The sequence below is a fragment of the Anabas testudineus genome, chromosome 15 (assembly GCF_900324465.2).
Source record: "Anabas testudineus chromosome 15, fAnaTes1.2, whole genome shotgun sequence".
In the NCBI taxonomy this organism is placed as follows: Eukaryota; Metazoa; Chordata; class Actinopteri; order Anabantiformes; family Anabantidae; genus Anabas; species Anabas testudineus.
The window spans coordinates 14344812-14368995 of NC_046624.1; the positions used below are offsets into that span (position 1 = coordinate 14344812).

Consider the following 24184-nt stretch of genomic DNA (forward strand, 5'->3'; position numbering starts at 1 on the left):
GTTAACCAAATTTCAGATTACACTTTCTGTGGAGCAGAACAAGAATATCCAGAATCAACATGCAATTTTTTTTGTTTGGTATCTTACTTGGAGGTATCTACCGGCTGGGGGTCAAAGTCTATATCTGTGTCCATGGATATTTTTCTCTCTGTCTGAGATGTGCAGTTTTTGTCCATGTGATCAGGAGGCAGAGCTTTGGCCACTGCAGCCAGGCATTGGACACACAACCTATATAACTGAGGCTCATAGGGCTACATTGTGGGAGAGAAAGACAGAAAAATAACATAAGGTAAAACATATGAATTACTGAAAAGATTTTAAAAATGCACCAATCTTCCTTGGCCAGCATGTTCTCAAAAAGATGATCAAAACAGGATTTGTCACCAGCCTGACATTTTATACAGAACACCATAATTAAAAAGGAGCGGTACATCAGTAGTTCAGTTTAAACTAGAGAGCTAGTATGCATTCACAGCAATAATGTGTTTATACCAAAATCCTAATTTATAAGAAGCTGGTCAATAATTAGGTTTCTTCCAACCCAGTACCCTCAGAACCAAAACTGGCACACTGCAAAGCTGGAACACAATAGCATAACTGGCAACACAACTCCACAACTGAATGATGAATTAATAATACAACTGAATTGAATAAATGTCTTGAGTGCTTTGCAACAGCAAGAATGCATGCCCCTGTATTTCTTGTTTGTTTTACTGTGCACATATCTGAATTTTACAAAACACTATTCAGCTGAGAAAATCAGCTTTCTTTCAATTCAATACTGCATTTGATTTAATTACTTTAGATATAAATACATACCAGTTTCAGAAACATTTTCTCTAAATGACATCTGTATCATAGATCACCAAAGTAAAAACCCTGTTAGAATACAGGTTCAGTAGTAAGAAATCTAATTACTCCAACTAATTTAGATAGAAGTGCAATAAATAGGCCAACTGAAACAGTACACATGGTACTTATTGAGTAATGCGGCAAGTAAAATTTTCACTGACAATGCTGACTATGAGCATGGTTTCTGAGGCTGTTTGATGTGGGCCACATGTGGGTCTGGAATGACCTCATGAACTTATGCCTTTGAAGTTTTCATGTTCTGTATCAGTCAGGTAAGTGTCTGGCAGAAATATTCTGGTGCATGCTTACAGTGAACAGAGAGAAGATTCAGTTATTGATTACATCCCTCACATTTCCAGCAGGACTGTGTAAAGATGGATGGTTTTATACCAGAAAATGAAAAATTAACTCTTAATCTGCAGTGTGTTTTATCCTCCCCCACTCTAGTTCTCACAGTAGTACTCTAAAGGAGATCATCAAGTATGCATTTTGCCATTTCAACTGAAACAGACTTTGAAGAGGATGGAAAAAGAAAAGCAACAGATCACTGGTACAATTCAACTGTCCAAAAAGGAGAAATGTATTATTTTCTGTAACTATATTTGCATTCCACAAAAAATATTATTATGGTTTACCTTCTTTGCCAAGGCCTTAAACACTCCCCAGAACAACTTTCTAGACAGGTGGAGTTCCTCTTCAGATGCCAAGCCTTGGTCACTTTGCCCTCCAGTTAGTGAATAGTACTTCCATTTCTGCTCATAATGACTGGTTAAGAGCTAGTAGACAAACAAACAGTATTGAGCAAAGTCATCAAATTAATCTAATGTTGTACAAGTAAATACAAACTGTAATTTCTGTATTTACCTTTAGTGGGATCATGCTTTGGTCTGTGAGATGGGGAACGTCAAATACAAGACGTCTAAGAAACGACTGCATCATAGATGGTTGCAGTTTACTGAGAACACAATTAGATGAGTGCAGAATTAGTCGCATGAGCAAATGCATATCACATCTGTTAATCTATACACATACTCCCAGTGAATATTCCTATGACCAATTATCATCTGTCTTGAAACTTGAGGCTGTGCCATGGGCATGTCAAGTTAATTAAAACCTTATTTTAAAACCTTAACCTAATTGATTTTGGTAAATTACATATGCACTGGGCAAACACAGGCTTTATAGCAATTCATTAAATATGAGTTGTTATAAGTGTCCAATGAGGCATCTGCTTAACATAAGATTTGGTCAAACTGCTAAAAGGCAATGATGCCAATGGATATGAGAAGCTAATAATTAAGAAATTAAAAATCATTGTATCACAACAACTACAACTGTAGGTTAATTCATTATTCCACCTTAAAACCCTACCTGCATACAGCCAACAAACAATCTTCAATAGTGTCTTCCTGAGCCTTGGTCAAGCTAAGAGCCTTAGAGAGGCTGTAGATTGCTTGAATGAGAGAATCAACCACCAAGGTATGGTCCTCTAATCCACAGAAGAGAGATGAACATTTGGTGAGCAGGGGAAGCACAGCTGTGCACAAGTATCTATTCAGGGCCAAAGCCATATCAGTGGATCCTAAATCAGTCTGCAATCAAAAAGAGAGGTTACACTTACACAGGATCCAATTAGCTAAGTGGAACAAAAGATACATACAAGATTGAGTGGGGAGACAGAAAGACAAAGTGGGGAAAATGATCAGGAATCTGAACAAAGGTTTTGACATCTCAGATCAATTTTATGTGCATGCTTATCACAACAAATATTGTATTAAAGGGATGCATACTATGCTTCATTCAAGACAAAACACAAAATCTTAGAAATAATTATATAAGCAAACTGAGACAACCAAGTCTCATACATTTATGTCAGTTCAATTGATCTGTCTGGTGATGTTTTTCCAACAATAACTGTTTTATGAACCAAAACTGTATTATGAAATGGTAAAGTCAATGTTATGGACAAGATGGCGTCAGGGTATAGCTCAGATCAATAGATAGTCACAAATTACTCTTTCAGTGTTATACTGAATCCTTCAAGCAGGTGAACGGCAACAATATAAAAAATATTCTGCTCACGGTGTCAAGCGAGACAGCTGCCTGAAGGTCAGGCAGAAAGCCAACTTCTAGTAGGCGGAGAAAAAAACTCTGGTGCTCAATGCCATAAACGCGGTCCAGAAACAGAACCATAGCTGCCTTGTGGTCTGGGCAAAACACTGTAGATAGGTCAGGCTCAACCACCTGAGCATCTGGAGAAACAAATCAATAGGAAACATAACTAAAGGTCATTTTGACATGCTTATACACGTACAGGATGGTGACACTGCAAGAGAGTCAAATGGACATTATAACTACAAAAATATCAGAGTGAGGCTTTACTGCCTAATGAGATTTTAAATGTAATTATTTAAAATTCATTAGTAACAGGCAAGACAGGTTTCTGCACAAGAACGTAATACAAGTTGAATATACTGATCATATCAGCTGACCTTTAGACACTGAAGGAGTTTGAAAGGAGATGCTAATGACTCCCTCAAGATCCTGAATGGGGATGAGTGACCTCAGAATTGCTCTGATGCGAATAGCATCTCCTTTGCCTTGTTGTATCAACTGGATAATATAAAAAAACAAAAACATTGTTGTATGCACTTTACTGTTTACAAAGGAATGATGTATAATCATGGAATAAATACAAGCAATACAATAAATACATGCAAGAACCATTTGAGACATGAGTGGATATTGATAGGAACGAGCTGCTAAAGGCCAGGAAAATACCCACATGCCTCTCTGGAGCACAGCGACCCAGCAAGTCAATAAGGGCTGAGTAGAAGGTCATGATGGCATGCCCCATATGAATGAGATCACTGTCACTATCCTGAACAGTATCTCTGTAAGAGGACACAATAACAGTAAGAATATTAGTAAGAAGTTTTAACAGAATTAAATGGTTTGTGATCCCTATAAAAACAAATAGGCAAAATATGTCTAATTGAACAAATAAGTATGTATTCAAAATGTCCATTTTACAATAGCAGTGAGGCAGACAGCACAGGGGTCAGCCACCACCTGCCCACAAAAACTGAAAATAAGTAACTGAATAAGTCACTGAACTTTTGCCATATGGTATTTTGTTATTAGGCTCTGTTTACCAAGGGCATAGTGGCTGAACACAGATACTGTGTTCCAGAATCAATAACCAAAAAGCTTGGGAGAAAAACTTTCTTTAGAACTATTTTCATAAAGTATTAAAATTGCTTTTGTAAAACTGGTTTACTACACTATAAAATACAAACACGTGATGCACTAAACCTGCATAACTTGATTACTGTTCAGCTACTGTCTTAAAAAAAAACAAAAACAATTACAAAGTTTATCCATGCATATGCCTTTAAGTATAATACTACATGCATTTTCTAAAATTTAAAATAATTAAAATTAAATCATTCCTAAGATATTAAATTCTAAAATACTGACGGTGTTCTGTTGGACTGGTATCTGGTACAAGGTCCATCCATAGAAGGATCCTCAGAGATCCTTATGGCCTCCTCCATGGCTGCTAAGAGACCTTCTCCTCCATCACCTCTGAGGGCAGGGCCAAAACACTCAGGACGACGTATAAGCAGCCTCAGGACTACATAAGCATTCTCCTCTACACTCTCACCTATGGTCAAGGATCACAAACGATAAGAATAACCACTGGTGAACTGGATAAAATTGTGAATTACGTATGGAAGAACACTGTACATTTAAAAGCAATCACATGACCTATTGTGTTAATCATGTAACTGGAAAACAACCTGTGTATGATTGACTGAACAAGATCACTATCCAAAGAACTGTTAATCTGAGTTCTGGTATTTTGACATTTAAAACAAAGGATGTCTTCTGAATGAGAAACTTAATTGGTACAACCAACCATTGCAGAAGACAGCAAACCGCAGAAAGTCCAGGTAACGCTCGCCCTCCACAGGATTCCATCCAATATCAGGATAGCCTTTAGCAACTAGTATTGGACAGCTCTGTAGACCACAGCCAGCAAGGTACTGCACCACCTGAATATTTGATTAGATTATAGAATTAGCATATTTAGTGGGCAGTATTAATATTTTTCTGGTAAATTTGGTAAATTTGTTGCTTTAATATGGGATTTTAGAGTATGATCTCCTCCAACAACTCTCTGCTTTGCTTCCTCTATATTATTTACATTACCTAGAGGTAACCTTTTTGTCTGTGTCAAAAAATACAAAATACAGTCAGACTTTCTCTATTCAAGTTATTCAACAATTGTGTTTTTCTTTTTCTAATTAAAAACTGTACATTCGTCACATCGTACAGCGCAATGTAGAGGACACAGAATACAAACCCACCTTTTCTAGGTCAGGTTCTCTCAGTGCTAAAGCCAGTTCAATATTATCCATTACAGAAGCTGCTGCCACGTCCAGAGGAGTGGCCCCACGCATTGATGGTGAAGCTAAGAGAAAAAAAAAACAACAACAACAACAACAACTACATAAAATAATATATAAAATAATAATACTATATATAATAATAATAATAATAATAATAATAATAATAATTTGTTATCATAGGGATAGGAAGCCCTCACCTTCAGGTTTTTAATAGCCCAAATGTTAATTTCACCACACTAACAGCACCTCAAAGAAACGTTTTCCACCCCATATGTGTAAGATTATTTCTGCACGTCTTGACAACACATATCTGAGTAATTCAATGCAGCCTTGTAAAATAATCCTTGAAAATTATTGTTACAAATATAAAATTTAAATGTCTTACTTTAAAACATCACTTAGTCATACATAGATAAGTCAGAGTATAAAATGTACCTAATCCAACACTGCTGTTTTCCAGCAGGTAGCTGAGATGGTCAAACAATGCCCCCTGATTGTGACTGCTTATGCGACAAAAATAACACAGGAATCGACAGCAGCTGGCCACCATTTTCGGAAAGGCAGTCTCCTAATAAACGGATGCATAAATATAAAGAAAAGCAACATGGCAGATGTTAATGTTCAAGTAACAAACTAATTGAAAAACCTGAACATTTCCTCCATATTGTCACTAAATTGTAATTTCTCTCTCACCTTTGACTCCCCTTCTCCTAAAACATTCACCATAACCTCCATCACAGTCTCATGCATCCCCAATGCCCTCATTAGGTTGGGGTGCTGGTAGAAAACTTTATTATTCATGATGTCTCTGTATAGCAAATACAAAAAAAAGAGAAAATGGAAAGAAAAAAAAAAAACATTGTATAACTACTTTTCACTGTACTCAAGAAGACATTATAATGCAATTTATTATTTCACTCAAGAAGTATAAAAGCAGCCTCATGCTGCACTGCACATTTCCTCTTACCCTAATTTTCTGATCATCAGCCTCTCCTCTTCTTTACCCATCCGGACACTGAGGAGAGAGCGGATTTGGCCCAAGGATGCCAGCAGAGTCATGGTGTCCTCAACCGAAGCTTGGCTGATGGTATAAGCTCTCGAGAGTGGTCCTGCCATTTGCCCATCAAGGCCCTGATACTGGCGATGCAGCAATGAGAAAACAGCCCCAACCAGTTCAGGGTTATCCATCTCACTCTCTTGGGCCCAGCGCACCATCGTCTCAGAGATCAGCTTTTTCAGGGACTCTGAAAAAGTACCAGCATGTGAAAAGTGATAATATAAGTAGAATTAAACAGTTCTTGCTTTTGCCTCTATGTTGAGTGAATGAGACCAATTTCAATATTTCATTTTTAGGTAGTTGTCCGAGACCTGCCTAAATAGATATGCCAGTGAATGACTTCATTGAAAATATTTCTAATGCAAGTTTATTGTTTTTTATTCTCATTCACCAGATTATTCTTATAACAGCCCAAGAATGTTTATATATTATTGCGAATAATGAAGCAAAAACCATTAATGATCCCATGAAAACATAAACAGAGCATGCAAAAGGAGAGTACTGTATTAAAACAAAATGAGACACTAAAACAATTTTAATAAGTTACTTACTGGCACTCTGCAATAGACACTTCTCTACTCCTTTAGGTGTCCATCTCAGTCTAGTGATTTTTGCCACTAAATTCAGAAGCCGATCTTTTACAGACATCTCAACATCCTCTTCATATTCACTGTCACTGTCCAATTCAATGCCTGCACAATAACAGCAAAATAAAATATGATTTCCTCAGTGGCAACAATTTTAACGTTCTCTGGTTCAATGAAGCTGAAGATAAACAGTGTTCAAACCACAATGTGTAGTCAGAAGCTGATGAAAGTCTTGCAGGAGGTGCTGGATTTCCACTGGACATGGACAGTTCTCCTGCTGCTCACCCTCTCTGAAGCTCAGCAGCATTTTGATCTAAGGACAGGTCATAGATGATATTTTAAGAAATGCCACATGCATCTTGCGAACCATGATGACACAGCTTTTTTTTTTTTTTAGTATTCCTTTTTCATGTATTTGTGCATAGCTCCTACAACATAGCAAAAGACAAATTGTATTTTTCACACTGTTATCCTCTCAGGTAATATTCATAATTGGACTTGACTTCAGCCCATCCAACCTGTTCCTGTGGAGGTGAGCGGAACTCCTTGGTCTTGCGGGCAGTAAGAGCAGCAGACATGTTGAGTGCCTGCATGACCTGGTTGTAGCGCAAGCGCTGGTTCTCCTGAAGTTGACCCACAAAGTTGTCAGAGAAGGCAACCACAGCTTCTACCCTGTGGCGCACCTGGCAGTCACACAGGTAGGACAGCAAATGACAGAGCTGTAGAAAGAAATGTGGTGATTCATTTTAAATGGCTTGTAGAAATATAATAGCATCTGGCGTATTCAAAATTACATCCAATCAAATCTGCTTATTTTTTCACCTGAAGTTTGACAGCTTCTGGCAGCTTCATTTGAAGGAGTCCTTTTTTAGGAGTGTCATTTTCTTTTTTGTTTCCTCCTTCATTGTCATTACTTGCATCTTTTCCCCATGTGTCCTCAAGACCTTTAGCTCTTTTGGAGAAGACCTCTGGCTCTATCAGTCTCAGAACTTTGCCTAGGTCCTCATCCTCAAATACCCCCATTGCAAGTAAGGAACAAAACAGTCTAATTAGGGGAACCAGCAGAAGCTCAATGCTGCCTCCTACAGGATCCCTCACACCCTGATCCACAGCCCACACTCCTGAAATCAGCATCTCCATAGTCAGATTCTTCAAGGTGTCCAGTGGGATTTCTGGGCTGTCTGTGAAAGCCATTTCACCTGCACATTCTCCTTCCACCCCCTCACTCCAGACAAAACAAGGAGATGAGAAATGTAGTTTTGGCTTAAGGGATGTGCTAAGACTGGTGCTGGGAATGACTTCCAAAGTTTGACAATTCCCCCCATTTAGACATTTCGTAGATGTGGGATAAAGGGTGATTTCTCTGGTCTGGTCTGACATAGGCACAATGTACTCGTGGTTCATCATGAGACATGCTGTTGTGTGGCTGCTGAGGTAAATCTAAAGAACAAAAATAACCAAAGAATATTATTTATTCTTTGAAGACTAAAGGTTTATTTATTTTGTCATTTAACTTCAACAAACAATTACCTGAATAAGTAGCTGGTAAAATGCAGAGCGGAGTGGGCCAGGGAGGCTGGGATTCTGAATGGCATGTAAGATTTGAGACTGGTCTACATGACTGCAGAGGGCATGGCAAACTCTGGTGTTGCCAAAGGCACATAAAGAGCAGTAGAGTAGGAGGGTGTGGTAATGAAAGGTCAAAAGATCATCAAGTTCAGACAGCTCCAAAATGTCAACACACCTGGTACAAAAAGTAATTAAAAAGTAAAGATATGGTCAATTTTCTTGTCCAAGAACAAATTAAAGCTTCAGTTGACAACTAAGAATACAAGCAGCACTTTGAAAGGAGGCCTGAATTTACAACTACAGTTTGTTGCATGTTTGATGCTGATGCTATACACTTAAGAGTGTTTCAACTGGGGCTAGTCCATCACAGTGGATCAAGGGACATGTCAGATGGTAACATTACAAACGCATCACTATACATTTAAATCTGCAAGCTTAATTAAAAAATACATTCATTCCTGTTTAACCTGTTTTCATCAGGGATCTGCAAGGCCATGGCTTGCAGGGGCTCAGAGCATTGGACTCTCCATCCATGATGGTCATCTGGCCGATCTACCAGCACCTTTAACGCATGGTCTGGTACTCTGATCCAGGTTCCTGTGCTGAGATGTTGGACCTGAAATCTTGGAGGGCACTGAGGAGTGGCATTTCTTCTATGGCTCCGAAGTAAACCTGCTGATAGTGGCATCGCATTCTGGATTGAAAGGGAGACAATTACAAGCGCTAGAGTACCAGACTACAAAACATTAACATAAAATCAATGAAGCTGAAAAACACACTGAAAGGTACTCCACAAAAAAAAAAAATCCAACAAAATGTTCACTGACTTGCAAGGCTGAAATCTAATTAATAATTGATCACCTCTGTTGACCATGATTCATCAGCATTAATTAAACATGTTTCTTTTTATACATCATGCTGACAAAGAGAAAAACACAACATTCTTCTGACAGGATTAATTATTAAAGTTATTTTACCTTAATACGTCCCAGTTCAAACTGGAACATGTTGCTGGTGGTTGGTTTGACAAAAACAGCAGGAAAGAGCTTTGTGCTAGGTTCCACCTGATCAGTAGTAAAATAACATTGATCAGCTTAAATGTATTGTTTTAATAAGCAATTAAGTGTGATATATAGTAGCTTTCAATTGCATTTAAAAAATTATTGGAATTTATGTTTTTGGTTTGTTTTTTTGTTTGTTTGTTTAAATCCTGGGACCCCAATGTACACAGGTGTGTACCATTGTCCTTAAGGCTAGCTATGTCCTCTTAACTAAATTTGCTGTGTGACATACTTGGTAGTAGGTGGTCATCTCCACTCCACTGGAGGTAAAGGTTAGTAGCCCAGTAGCTGTGTCTATCAAACAGCCAATTTCCAACCCTGAGCTTCTCCGACTCTGAGACAGGCCTGTTGCCTCTCCAGCACACACCATGTAACAGTTACACCTCTTCACGCTGTGAAAAAATGAGAGTTGCTAATTTACAGCACAACAGAATACAACAAAGAAGTTCTTGTAATAAAAAATTTGCAATAATGAAAGAGAAAGCTCATGACAGCAATCATCATCTCTCACTGAAATTAGGTTTTAAATTCTTGGCAAATTCACCCATACTAATGACAACGAATGACAAAGGAATTCCCGGTGCAAACTAACCTTTCCTGCACTTTGCCACTGTCATCTCCGAGGGTGACAGTCACAGTGTGGACATTATTGCTGTCAAATGCCATGTCACACGGATGAAAGTCAGATGTCACCCATCCTACCCACACATTAAAGGGCTCCTGGCCTGGAAGAACTCTCACTGAGTAATAATACTGCAAGAGAGAGGTCAGCTGGTGTCAATACTTGGCATTTGCATTTTGCATGTTTGAACTGTGGCTGGTAATTACTGTACATCTAGCAGAACAGAGTTCAAACATAATCCAAGCGCATAAGCCCTGCATAACAAGTGGTTTCATTTTAGACAAACGGAGGCTAAAGAGCGCCCCCCATTTGGTAATTTCTGCTATTATTAATAGATATTTTAAAGTAATTTTAAAATAACAGCACAAAAAAATTTTATTTTTATATTTGTGGTTATCTGTTTATGGTTAGTTAGAGAAAGAGTAACTTAAAGCCTTACTCTGGAGCTCTGGATAAGGTGATCATAGTTATCTTTATCAACGACAACATCTTCTAAAAGACGTGCAGATGAGTTGCTGCTGACGAGGCCTGGTTTAGTCTTCTTCAGCATGAACCTTACAAAAAAGAAAAATAAAACATGAATGTGTAATTCTGAGAAACCCCCTTTTTGATTAAATGCCAGTCAAATATAGAGAAACAGGTGAATACACAGCATTTACTAATAGGTGGCATCTCATTATCCTTTCTGAAGTTCACCAATAACAGCAGTACTTTTATTGTAGTAGCAGTACCAATACCAGGATAGTAGTACCAAAGCATTACTTCTATTTTTTTATACTTGCTTTAATACATATTTCACTAATTTTGGTTTCCCATACCGTTGTTTCAGTCTTGAGGTTTTGTCTTGGCTATGATCCTTATAGTTAAGCTCATCCTTTGAACCAGCAAAATTGTGAGCTGATTTCATCAGAACCTCAAAGTCAGAGTCTATCTCTTCTTGCTCTTTTCTTCCTGAAAGGATAACAGGAATTAATTAAAGCAGGGACTGGGAAGCTTAAGCACAACAATTCATCAATGTCATAATGGTGGAACCAGTAATGTGGATAGTTCCATACTTGCATTTTCGTTTTTACATGCTTTTAATGACTAATAAAACAAACTATGTATGATACAAAATCTTCTTAACCTGGGGAGAGAACATTGGAGGCCAATGGAAGCACACCTCCAGCAGGACTAGTAAGGATGGCAGCACATTCAACAGACATGCTGAGTCGGTAAAAACCCATGTCACTGCCTCCACTGTGGTGTCCAAATAACCGGTGAGATACCCTCAGGTTTGATGGGGAATCCACTGAGCCACTGACTTTTGTGACCTTCAACAAGAAATTAACAAAATATGGATCAGTGTGAATTAACCAGTGCCAGACACAACCCTCAGTCCAGTAGAGGCAAAGTCTAAAAAAAATACATGAACCAACCTGTAACTTGTGATCATCAGGCAGTATGTGGGTAAATTGAGGCTGTTTCCAACTTATCCACAGGGCCGGATCTTTGGACATGTTGACAGCAAATGGCTCATAGCCCTCCTGTAGACCACACACAGTGAAGTACTGTAGGGAGTCTACTTGACGGCCCAGGTTCAGCCTCCCCACCTGGTTCACCCCAACACTGACCACAGGTAACAGACCTGGGAAATGGGAAGAGACAAGAAACATGCCTTTTTCTTAAAAATAAGTTTATTAAGTATTAGTATTAGGTTGAATTTCTTGAATTTGAATTTCATTCAAGAAAAGAATATTACTCTTTGTCTTGATTTATTATCTTTCAATTGAACAGACAGTACAATGTCTGTGCAATTCACTGTAAAAAGTGAAAAACACTTCCAGACCATCTTTGATATCGAAGTCCTTGGCAGCCAGTTCTGATCCTCTGTCATTAAACAGAAGCTCTCCATTGAGCGTGACCATCATGGTGCGTTCAACCATGTCCACCAAGCAACCCACCACATCGCCTCGCTGCCACAGACGTCCCAGGGGCTCACTGCCCTGATGGTACCACTGAGCCTGAAAGCAACAGACAATTTAGACAGAAAAAGAGACAAGTGTAAACATCTCTGATAGGAACACGAGAAGCAGCACAACATTTCACAGCATTAAATCGAGTAAGATGCTAGTGTGATCATCAGACTAAAACAGGCTTTGTCAGGCTCAACTTACATTTGTACTGGTAAGTAAAACAATATTTTTCATGTCTTTAGTGTCCTCAATACTATACTGCTTGGACATGCAACTTGTTTACTTAAGGAAATTATTCTGTTGGACTTGTATGTGTAATTTCAATTAGTGTTAGAATATTTTACAGGTGATTATTAAGCTCAGACTGTCTAAGTCTGCTCTCCAAAACATCCTCTTTTATCAGATCAAGTTAAGTAATTGTGTATATTAGGCAAGTATAGTAAGAAATGTTTGAGAACCATGAGAAAAAATTTTTTTTTAAACACAGTAGAGTTATGTTGGTCTGTGATTTAGGCTTAATGCTGTGTTAACAACACTAGCCACTTAGCTGTATTAAGCACTGTCACATTTGAATTTCTTACCTCAGATCCATCAAAGACATATGCCTGGTCATCTGAGCCAAGCTCTTTATCAGCAGTGCAGCCTGGTCGAGCCCAGCCGACTCTTATATTCCCTGCTGTCAGTATTTCAAATTCAAAATACCACTTCCCCTGGGTCACAGCGTATGATTTATCAGGTCTCAACACTCTGCACTTCTCAGCAGAGAAGAGACAAGCTTTTGATAATGTGGCTGTAAACCCAAGAAACAGAAAATACCATTATCTACTAAAATAATTACTTTCTAAATAAATCTGTATCGAATACAATGTTAACAATGTTATTGTATTATAAATATTCAATGCTGTAGCTTTTATTATATTGTTAACAAAAGGGGATGAATTTAAATTCAATTCACATTCATTATCTTATGTCATAAACAAAACAATAATTAGAAGTGAAATAAACAATTAATTTATAAGAGGACTAAGACATACTCTGTTCTTGGCTGAGGGCTTCCAAGCTGTAACCATAAGACAGAAGAATGCAGACAGCCTCTCTGACACGCTCCCTGCCCACTCTCCTACTTCTTTCATCAAGAAGGCTGTAAGGTACAAGGTAAGGGCTCCGTTTCCCTTTCACATCCTAAGAGTACAGATGCAAATGGCCATTGACAGATTATGTACATGGAATACAAGAATGTATTTTTTTAATATACTATATTAAAATGTATGAAATCAACACATTCACAACAATTCCTTTTCAGAAGAGCCTGATGCATAAAAACAGTATCGAACATAAACCTGTTGGGCTCCATATGTCCATCCCTGCTTGATACGCTCCCTGGCCCACACATTATGATCATTTTCTGCCAGCAAGTTAACCACTTCCTCATTGGCTGTGCTCAGAGAGACCTGGCTCAAGTCTATTGGTGCAGGTCTAAAACCACTGGGTTGCTCATACCTAAGAAAGAGGGCATGAAAATGATATTCAAAAACATATTAAAATAAGTAGTTATGATGCAGCTGTGGTTTTATAATTTTCATAATTAAGATACTCTTGTGTAGCACTACAAAAAACAGTGCCCCATCTTGACACAATGAACAACCCCCACATTATTCCTATGTGAAACAAATGCATTTAAATATTCCAGTATTTAAAAAAACTGAGAAATGTCACTAACTGCAATGTTAACTTACTCATAGTTGGAATTAATATTAACAGAATAAGTAATTACTTTACATTTTAGTGATATTGACCAGGTGTGTACCTACTTCTGTTGGGTATTGTAAAAAGTACATACTTGGTGGCTAGTCTCATGTATTTGACTCTCTCCTCAGCATGGTCATCAGTCAAACCAATGTGGAACCCAAAGGCAAGTAGAATCCTCCAGTGTAAAAACAAACATTAATTAATCATGTCAGATAATGATCAGTTAAAGTGTAAAGGGTTGTTGGTACATATCAGTGTATCATGTTTTTAAATTAAAATAATAAAATGAATCAGGTAATTGAGCCAACCTAAGGGTGTCCTGAGCCATCTGAAGATTCTGGTTCTTCTCCTGATCCGGAAGCTTGGAGAACTCCACCAGACAAGGATCATGCTTCTTACTCTCATCTCTCACCTTTTTGACAAAAGTTACTATTTTTCAAACTGCACCATAGTAAACTTAGTCATTTGTCTTTACAAAGAATTCTTACATACTAAAAACACTTTATAAATAACTAGACATTGTTCAGTATGCAAATACTGGTGGAGTTTCTCTTTTCTTACAGGTCCATATGTCCATCCAAGGTCAATCTTGTCCATTGCCCACAGTTCATGTATATTCTCTGCCATTTTTTCTCGAATGTCCTCAAGTTGTGGTGGCAACACTGTCTATAGGAGTGTAGCAACAGTGGAGACAACTTTAATTTGAGAATATACAATATACAAAAGCTAGAATCTCTTCAAGCACCACAATAAGAAGTAAAAGTAATGTTTACATTGCTGATGTCTACAGGTGTGGGAGTAAAGGTAACTTGGGCGAGTGGTACTAAGGGGCCAATAAGTTCTTTTTTCCCTTCTCCATGATCCAAGATGTATTTATGACAAGGCTCTATAATTAGTTTCACTTTTGGGAGCAAAGCCTCACAGCATGGAGCAAAGCCTGGTGGGGGTAGGAAGCGAAACTCTCCATGTCGCCCTCCAAACAGAAAACGAACCCTGGTTTTCAGAAACAGCATAGGAAAGGTATTTAGTCTATCTAAAGAGATAAAAGTATGAACTCAAACAGACTTTATTTGAGAAAACAGACTGAAAACAAATTACAAGTAGTTTTGCATACAATATGTAGCCAGACATAGTCACAAGAATAAAACAAACAAATCTTCACTACTGACTTGACTCCAGCTGAGAAGCTGACCACAGGATAAAGAAATCCATCCGCAATGAAGTTCTCCAACATGCCCTGCACAGGTAGACCATTGACCCGAAAAGAGATGCAGGGAGCAGTGAGGTCAAGACAGCAGCTGACCACGTCGTCATTTTTCAACAGGTGAGGAAAGGGAGAACTCACTCTCCTGCCCACACAGCCTGAGATTCAAGAGACAAAGCCTTCAAGGTCATTCATGTTCAGATCTCTTATTTTATTTGTTTTTTTTTTTTTTTCTTTCAACCATGTCTCATTTTAAATTAAGTCTAGCAACATGTTATTAACGCTGATAGGTTTACTATGCTTAGTATAGTTTTAGCCTGCTGCAGGGCTATGACTATATATGTCTATATCACTGGCATTTACAGTGTAACAGAAAATGATTATGAAAGTCTCTTAGTTCAATACTAAATGCCAAAATGGAATCACTTTGCTTTGTGTTTAATGCTGCTTCTTATATTGGACAAAACTAAATTAATCAAAATCACTTAATGCTAGCACTAGCACTTCTGATTTCACACCTACAATCTCTCTCTGTGCAGGATTAAAGAAACATGTTATATGTTACTGGCTCTTTTTGGATAAATAAAGTTTCTTGACAACAGCAGGCACTGGTGTCATTTCAAGTGACTGCAAAGAGCTGGGATTTTCTAAAATTAAATAGGGGATTTTTTTTATTTAATTATTGTCAATTTGAATTACACATGATAACTATCCAATATACTTAAAATAAAAATAAAGTAAATCAAATTTGATAGATCTCTAAACTTGTTAGATTCTGATCATCTAAAAAAAAAAAAAAAAAAAAAAAAAAAGTACCAAGTCAGCATCTTCAGCAGCAGTTCTGCACACTGAATCGTATACCTCATTTGAGCCCAACCCTTACCTGACCAGAGATGAAGACCATCAAAGCCATAGGAGTGAAGGCAGTCTCCTACCCCATTGCCACCCCAGCCTTCTCCTCCTGTTGGCCTGGGGTAGTAGCCTTCACTGCAAGCCCAGCCAACACGCAGGTGGGTGGGCTCAGAAGTGAGGAAGGGATCAACATGATCCACAACCAGCTCGTAGTACCACCTCCGATGCTGAGCTGAATCTTCTCCCATAGCCAGGAAGATATTTGGTCTCATGCTTCAGTAGTAAGTTTTAGAAGATACACAAAAAATATATAGAATGAATTAAAAAAAACAGTGTACACCAGAATAAATCTGACATCAGACATTTTACAAATATTGCACAGCAGCATTATTATGAGTACAACATAAAAAAAATCATCCCTAACCCTAAAAAGGTCAAGAAAAATTGAGGCCTGAGAAAATTTAATGGAGCTTATGAAAACTTGAAGTAGGACACAACACCAAATCTCTTTGGAGACATTTAGCATCATGTGAGAAATTCAAGTACTAAATTGAAAACTTTGCATGAATAGTATGTATGACTAGAGTTAGTTAAACAATACTGTCATTTTTTGTTGTGCCTAAGAGGATTACTGAACTGAATATCCAGGAACTACCAAAGACCATATCTGGCAGATTCTAATTTGATTTTACCATATTGCCCTGCAGAGGACACTTCATTTCCCTCATGCAGGACATTTGGACCTCTATGCAGAAAAACTCCTTTTCTACCACCTTCCTTTAGACCTCACAATAGCAGTGCTGAAACTAAATTACTAAAGATCATTTGGAATCAGTATGAAAAACAACAATATGCAGAGGTATGTGGATGACAGAAAAGCACCAATTGAAGAATAGATGCCACTTCATAAATTGACATTAAGCTTGCCGTTATTAGAGCTCCCATAACATGAGAACATAAGGACACTGAGGAAATGTGAGAAGGATATGAATGAACAAAAAAACATAAGAGCATCTTAAAAAACTTATAAAAATGTGGTAGGTGAAGTGGAGACAATGGAAATAAAGAAAATTCACGAGGCAAAGGAAACACAAACAATAAATGTACTAATGAGGTATTTAGTTGAACAAGAAGTAAAAGTGATAGATCGTGAATGGCCTAAGAAGGAAGAGAGTGCTGGGGAATGGACTGAGCAGGTGTGAACAATATGAAACAAAATAAGAGATATGAGAAAAATATGGGGTGCTGATAGAGACGAGAACGATAAAGGAAGGCAGCTGCTGTGGAAGAAAGGCAGATGGAATTAAAAAAAAAAAAACAAGCTCAAAGGAAAAGGAAAATAGAAAGTGTCCACAAGATCAGACTGGTGCAGTGAGTCAAAATATTGAGAGAAGAAAGAATATGAAATATGATAAAACTGGCTCAAATATATCCAAAGATTGCTTGTGCTAAGCCATACCACCTCAGGCAGTGGATAACTTTTCCAAACTCTTACTAGAAGAGGCAAAGACATCAATGCTGTGACAGCAGCATTAGTGGTCTGTCTGTCAGAAGCATATGAAGAGAAGACACTGAAAGAGACAAGTTCTTCAATTAACACACATCTAACAGAGAAAAGATGAGTGTTGTACTATAAAATCTAAAGCACATCTTGTGTCAATGAAGTGGACATTAGTGCAAATTAAAAACTTGAAAAATGCCAATGGAGAAAACAAAACCCTTCATTCTGCAAAGACTTGTATGTGCAAATCAACATCCCACCACTCAACAGAGGTGGAGGCCTTAGACTATTTGTCATGCTGTCCTTTCATCCATCACACCTGCAACAGGTTGGACACACCTAACGACCCACTTTAGGTTATAAGAGGGGTTGGCAAAGGTGTGACTATCACATCCTTCACCCTCCCTTCCCATTATTTCACCTTATGAGCCTATTCAGGCCAGGGGTGGAGTAAAACCAAACCTGGAGCATAAATTTTGGGGCTCTAACCAGCTATCTTCATACTGAAAAGCTGAACTGTCCAGCACAACAAGGCACCGAATACTTCATGTTGCATGCTACGCTGTCAAACAGGACACAGTTTAAAACTCAAACAAAGATAGTGCTAGTGAAATCTGTGTCACTGTGGGTTCTTATGGGTAAATGTCAGATTTATTTTCATGAATGCAAAAACAAACACAATTTAAATGCAGGAGAACTCAGAAAGTCACACAATTAAAATGAATTGAAGCAAATAGAACAGAGAAGCATGACTAACAAATCATGGCAGTCCTATAAACATTCAAAATGGTACCTGGTGACCTGATTAACCAGAGATGTTTGGAGCAGCAAGTCTCTTTCTGGCAGAAGATTGTTACAGATGAGGTTCTGATTGGACCGCACTGCCACACCATGGCACACACACAGAGAGCACAGCACCTCCAGCACCTGGAACACAACCTGTCAGCACTTCATATTGCAATTGCTTGATAAACACATGGAAATGATCCCACATTAGGGAATAATAGATCAAAAACTACCATCATAGCTACAACTGTGTCTGTGCCTTCGAACATTGGTAATTTCTGGGATGAAATTTACACTGATAAAAATTAGGCGAAAGACTGAATTTCAGCCAATAAATGCCATAATAATAGCACAGCAGCAACAACAATTATTGCATGTTTTGCTTCCAGTTTTGTTAATGCAGGTAGTTTCTTACAAACATACTGCAAACACTACCTTGTGGTTGTATCCATGCTTGTCCAAGAAAGATATAATAGAATGAATGTGCCCTTCTTTGATGACATTGAGTGCTTCAGGACTTTCCACAAGGACACAATGCAGAACCTCCAAGACTCCTGTGAATATGAGGAGTGAATTGCTCATTAGTGCAAGGAAAATGCCCTGTATTTACTGTATTTACATATTTTGCTATGACACTGAAAATGATAAGTAATGCTTAAAAGTTACACACACCAGGTGAGGTTGAAGATCTGGAATATATAATGTATATAATGCATTGCACCCCAAATTCACCAATGTAAAAAACTCAACTCAAAAAACTGTGTCCCAAGAATATATTTTTGAATGTTCAGCTAATTAAAAATAAAAATATTAGTTGAAATGTCTGGAAATGGAACTAACCAGAAGAAGCCTCCAGCCGGTCTAACCTACTAATCAGCCAGTCAAGAGATCCTGAGAAATGTGCACAGTTTCCACGGTTTCCACGGATCATAGCAGCTGAAGAGGGGGAATCCACAATACTTAGGCATTAAGTCGAACATAAATCATGTACATAAAACAGCAGAATTCCACGTTTATGGCATTTTACAGCTCATTTAACAGTGTCAACGCAAGAAAAATGCACATGAATGAGTGGCAGTATATAATTCATGTTGTGGCCATTTGTACTGTGTGTGTTAATTCTCACCTAGTAGCTCATACAAATTGTTGAGTATGGTTTCCCACTCGTCTCCCTTTTCACTCTGAGCAGCTTCAGCAAAATGTGATGCACTACTATATTGGTGAAGACGGTCAATACAATCTAGGACCAAATCTATCACACCCTGAGAAGAAAAAATGGGTATACTTACGAAACAATCCCACGTTAGACTAATTTATTTATTGATATATAGATTTACCTCTTCTTGAAACATATTCTGACGATTTTTTAGCCCTGTCATGATATTCTGTTTCACTTCATGGCCCAGCCCATCCAGAGGTGGTTGGAAATACTTTATTAGATCCTGCAGACTGTGCATCACTATCTCCATCGGCAGACTGACAAGAGACAGGTTTCCTTGTTGACTAATACCAGTGAGTTTACTAAGGAAAATACAAATGAAGAATGCATATATAGGTGATTAGTTTCTCATCTACACCAAAACTACCAGATTTCTTAATCTTGTTTTACAATAAGGCTGTCTCCATAATAATAATAACAACAACAATTTATTATTATTATTATTATTATTATTATTATTATTATACTTTTTGATCCTTATCCGATTTAAAGATCTAAGGACGGAATGTGCTGTATGTTAGTGTAATATTTACCTTCAATCTATGTAAAGGCAAAAAAGTACCTGATAAAGCAATTTAAGAGGAGAAAAGCACTCCGGATAAGTCTGGCAGTGTGAGATTCTTCCTTGTGAGAACGTGACAGTGTCAGCCCATCATCCATGTGACCCTCACTATGCAAAATGGCCTGGAAACACATTTTCAAAAAACTCTTTTTCACTATACACATATACATAGATAAATAAAACACAGGCCTTGTTGAATCTAAAGGTTTACCTTCCTTTGACCTCCCCCCATGCGTGAAGATGACACATCAGTGGCTTGGTAGGTAAGCCAGAGCCCAGAGTCTACATGCTGAACATAGCAAATGGAATCTCCATACTTGATCTCTGGGATCCCCATGCCATCAACATTAGTCTTTGTGCCTGTTTCAAGCTTCTCCTATGAGCAAAAATGTATAATTACATGTATGACAACCCAAACATATGTGTTTCTCTAAACTGACAAACTTGAAAACTGTACTGCACTACATTTGTGATCATGTCTCCAGTCCATAAACTGTAACATTTTACATTGATAACAACAGTCAAGTTTAGGATTTCACGTAAGAGTGCTGACCTTCGAAGATTGGAAGCAGAAAGAGGTTGTGTTTATGTCTGCTTTGACCCGATCCACCAAATGCAGGCCTTTCTCCTCTGTAAGACCTAGGTACCTTCCAGTAGTCACATGGCACAGTCTGAATGGCTGTCCCCAGCATGTATGCCTACCACTCCAACTGAGGAACATCAAAATCACTGTTTTTGTATTCCTTCAAAAGGAAACTGAACAGCCTGCTACATTCAGTTTTTCCTCTTTATTGCTGAAATACCAAGGGAGCCATTGGGGAACATACAACCCTAATTCCATTCTGTGCCAGTGATTTCAAACATTTATCATACAGCCTTTAGGGCATTAACAGCAGAAACAGTTAGACCAGTAGCAATTGCAACATTATACAGATTCTCTTTATGGTCTTTACAACAGTTGAATACAACTCTGGTGTGTATGTCTGCGTTACTTTCTTTCTTATTTGTCTGCAAATTAGACAAAAAATCTTGGATGGTTATGTTTTCCAGTAAGTTTAAAACTATCAAACTTTTTATATGGGGGATTTTATTTTAAACTGCAAGATCATCATGTCCTGTGTCCTGTGTATACTTACACAACACGCAGAATCTCAAGCCTCCAGAGAGAGCGGGCATAGCCAGAGGCTGATCCAATCTCATAATGCATTATCCTATATAGGGAAAACAAATATGACCCTGGAACAAAAGGACATTTTGTGTAGCTGACATGAAAAGTAATTAGTCTTTTTGGCTGACTGACCTTTGCAGCTCCTCTCCTTGCTCTGTGGAGGGAATTGTCAGACATGCATCACTGTGGCTGTGGAGTAGACGCAATGTGTCACCCCCCTTCAGGTATCCTAGAATTAGCACAAGACACAACAGACATGTTCTCTGAAAATGCCCACTCGTGGCTATAACTGGTATGTAAGCAAGAATAACTAATCTAAGCAAAATTGCACAGAAGATATGCTAGTAACTGAGGGACAGGTCCTAATAAGCAGCAGCATCATTATAGTTTAGATTTTAACATTTGCAGCCTGCTTTTGACTCATTGCCAGCATCAGTTTGCAAAAACAGAGGGTCATCATATGAAGCTGGTATACCTATTTGTGTGTCAGAAATGTGATCATTCACTCAGTTTGATGACATAATTTTATAGATTGATAGTTGATCTTTCATTATGAAAGAAACCTGCCTTGAGCAACTCCACCTCCAGAACAGATGGGAGCAACACTCCAGAGAGTCTGCTGGAAGGCTGCATTAACAATCACACTGTCACTCAAGCTTCTGTTGTCTGTTACAGTGCCAAAGGAAAGGTGCTGGGAAGAAACAAAATGGTAACAAGTGATGGGTTCTTCAAAAATAAATATAATATCAGATTATTTAACTACAGCAGCTACCAGTCAATGTCATCAAAGGAAATGAAATGTAAACATAACATAAATGGTCATTAGTGATTTTACAAAGCTCAGAAAAAAGAACTGCAGTGGAAAATAACACAAAACCAATTTAATTAAAATAACAATTAGAAATTTCTTGCATGTTGAGGTGATTTAGCTTTTCATACTCTAACATAATTTTTATTATTTGTTTAAAATTGTGTAGAAAACAGACTCACCAGATATCTCTCTGAGGACACATTGACCAGTATGAGGTCATCTCCAACACGCACTTTCTCACCCTCTGATCTCTGTCTGGATGCTGGGTGGATGGTCCACCAACATGCCTCACCTCAAATTCAAATTCCAGTTTTATTTGTCACATACACAACCATACACAATATGATATGCAGTGACTCCAGTCAACCCGACTGGAGTACAAGTAAATAGAAATAAAATATGAAATAAGAAAAATATACAATAAAAGAAACTTTAAGTTCACAATATGTACAAGGTCGCTGTAGAATAGAATTAAAATTAAAACCTGAGCCATACACAGAAAATATACATAGAAGGAAATTGTACATGTTGCTGACATGTTCACTCAAAAAATTACAAAAACAATGCCGTCATTATAATTATATACTAGTAATGTACTGAATAAAATAAAAATACTTTTACAATTTATTTTATACCTGCTTTATCCTCTTGCAGACCAACATCAAAAGCCAGCTTGTCAGTTGAAGACTGAGATGAAGACAAGCAGCTAAGATACTGGAAGTGAAATAAACAATAGATACATGTGTACCCGTACAATATAAACAAGTGAATATTTTTTACAAACTCAAACTCAAACTGTAAGAAAAGTAAGACCAAAACCTATCTGCATAATACCAAGATGACTCACCATGCCACTGAATGAGTGCAAGAACAGCACTGCCTGCCCATACAGGAGTGTGCGATGGCTTCCTCCAGCACCCACCTGTAGTACAATCATGTGGCACACAGTGACTTATGGTATAAGAAAACACATTAATAAAAGCAAATAAACTAAAAACATACAAAGTCATTAGTTATTAATTCAAATAATAAAAAATATACAGAATAGTGATGAAGAAACAAAACAATTAACAACTAACATTACAGATTTTTTGCTTGCTACATTATGTAAACACCACCTGTGTAATCCAGAAGAATAAATACATAAAATAAAGTGCTACTCATCATTGTAATCAATATTACATTTGTATCTTGCCTTTAATTACATGTAAGATAGTGCTCTGTTTAATCTGGAAACTTATGACCGCCTGTAGTATCCCACTCAAAAAATATTCTACACCACTAGGGAGGTGACAGCCACAATAAAACATAATTTAGCAACTAAATTATAATAGGTTGTATAATATAAATCAATAATATTGTAATATTTTAAGAAATATTAATTGGGAAGAGAAGAGAAGAGAAGAGAAGAGAAGAGAAGAGAAGAGAAGAGAAGAGAAGAGAAGAGAAGAGAAGAGAAGAGAAGAGAAGAAAAGAGAAGAGAAGAGAAGAGAAGCTCACCTCTGCAGCCAGGGGGTCACTGTGGGCCAGCATCTCCTGCAGTGCTCGGACAGAAAGGCACTGGGCCAGGACAAAGCCACAAACAGACAGGTCTGGTGGAACATTCTGGAAGAAAAAAAATTTCAGCAGAGCATGTGTCAAAGAAGTAGCCTCAGGTCTGTCTATGTATGTCTTTCAGAGACAAACAGCACAGTAAGCAGTGACAAGGACCATGGCAAAATGAAAACTGGATAGCACAAAGTTCAAATGTTGCACACACAAATACCTGAAATAAAGAGCAAGGAAGACAGTATACCTAAATAAATACCGTCACAAATGATTGATTTAGAGGAAAATCAAACAATAAGAAAATAAACTTTTAAGCACATATGAACAATATGCTGTCCACACGCAGTTAACAGATAATCAGAGCTCAACTTCTCTTACGCATTTAGTAAGCATGCAGAAGATGCAGTATATCCATACAGGTTAAATATTCTGAAACGGTTTGGTGAATTATCTTAATCATTTTTCAAATCCCTTTTTATCATTCTATATTTCAAGAGTGATGTAAGGTTAATTGGTCACTCTAAATTGCCCACAGGTGTGAATGTGAGTATGTATGGTTGTTTGTCTCTATGTCAGCCCTGTGATAGACTGGTGACCTGTCCAGGATGTACCCCACATCTCGCCCAATGACAGCTGGGATAGGCTCCAGCACTCCTGCCACCCTTA

The 24184-nt window shown here is 37.9% G+C and overlaps 1 protein-coding gene across 1 annotated transcript in view; it reads right to left on the reverse strand.

The window, feature by feature from the left end:
• Nucleotides 1–24184, reverse strand: part of ryr2b (ryanodine receptor 2b (cardiac)) — a 56196-nt gene that overhangs the window by 29163 nt on the left and 2849 nt on the right. The window contains 51 exon segments of the mRNA XM_026355468.1: nucleotides 88–251; nucleotides 1488–1628; nucleotides 1717–1807; nucleotides 2224–2444; nucleotides 2935–3104; nucleotides 3345–3465; nucleotides 3638–3746; nucleotides 4333–4519; nucleotides 4775–4910; nucleotides 5226–5329; nucleotides 5703–5835; nucleotides 5961–6075; nucleotides 6235–6511; nucleotides 6876–7016; nucleotides 7113–7224; nucleotides 7430–7630; nucleotides 7734–8351; nucleotides 8442–8655; nucleotides 8948–9174; nucleotides 9458–9544; nucleotides 9774–9933; nucleotides 10134–10294; nucleotides 10603–10717; nucleotides 10982–11094; nucleotides 11264–11476; nucleotides 11582–11790; nucleotides 11992–12166; nucleotides 12700–12908; nucleotides 13153–13300; nucleotides 13459–13618; nucleotides 13959–14042; nucleotides 14176–14279; nucleotides 14429–14533; nucleotides 14641–14860; nucleotides 15037–15229; nucleotides 15955–16196; nucleotides 18218–18351; nucleotides 18646–18764; nucleotides 19051–19146; nucleotides 19337–19472; nucleotides 19548–19731; nucleotides 19992–20113; nucleotides 20203–20367; nucleotides 20545–20701; nucleotides 21128–21202; nucleotides 21292–21388; nucleotides 21727–21850; nucleotides 22150–22262; nucleotides 22606–22684; nucleotides 22818–22921; nucleotides 23467–23575. Coding sequence (XP_026211253.1) covers nucleotides 88–251; nucleotides 1488–1628; nucleotides 1717–1807; nucleotides 2224–2444; nucleotides 2935–3104; nucleotides 3345–3465; nucleotides 3638–3746; nucleotides 4333–4519; nucleotides 4775–4910; nucleotides 5226–5329; nucleotides 5703–5835; nucleotides 5961–6075; nucleotides 6235–6511; nucleotides 6876–7016; nucleotides 7113–7224; nucleotides 7430–7630; nucleotides 7734–8351; nucleotides 8442–8655; nucleotides 8948–9174; nucleotides 9458–9544; nucleotides 9774–9933; nucleotides 10134–10294; nucleotides 10603–10717; nucleotides 10982–11094; nucleotides 11264–11476; nucleotides 11582–11790; nucleotides 11992–12166; nucleotides 12700–12908; nucleotides 13153–13300; nucleotides 13459–13618; nucleotides 13959–14042; nucleotides 14176–14279; nucleotides 14429–14533; nucleotides 14641–14860; nucleotides 15037–15229; nucleotides 15955–16196; nucleotides 18218–18351; nucleotides 18646–18764; nucleotides 19051–19146; nucleotides 19337–19472; nucleotides 19548–19731; nucleotides 19992–20113; nucleotides 20203–20367; nucleotides 20545–20701; nucleotides 21128–21202; nucleotides 21292–21388; nucleotides 21727–21850; nucleotides 22150–22262; nucleotides 22606–22684; nucleotides 22818–22921; nucleotides 23467–23575 — 7994 coding nt within the window.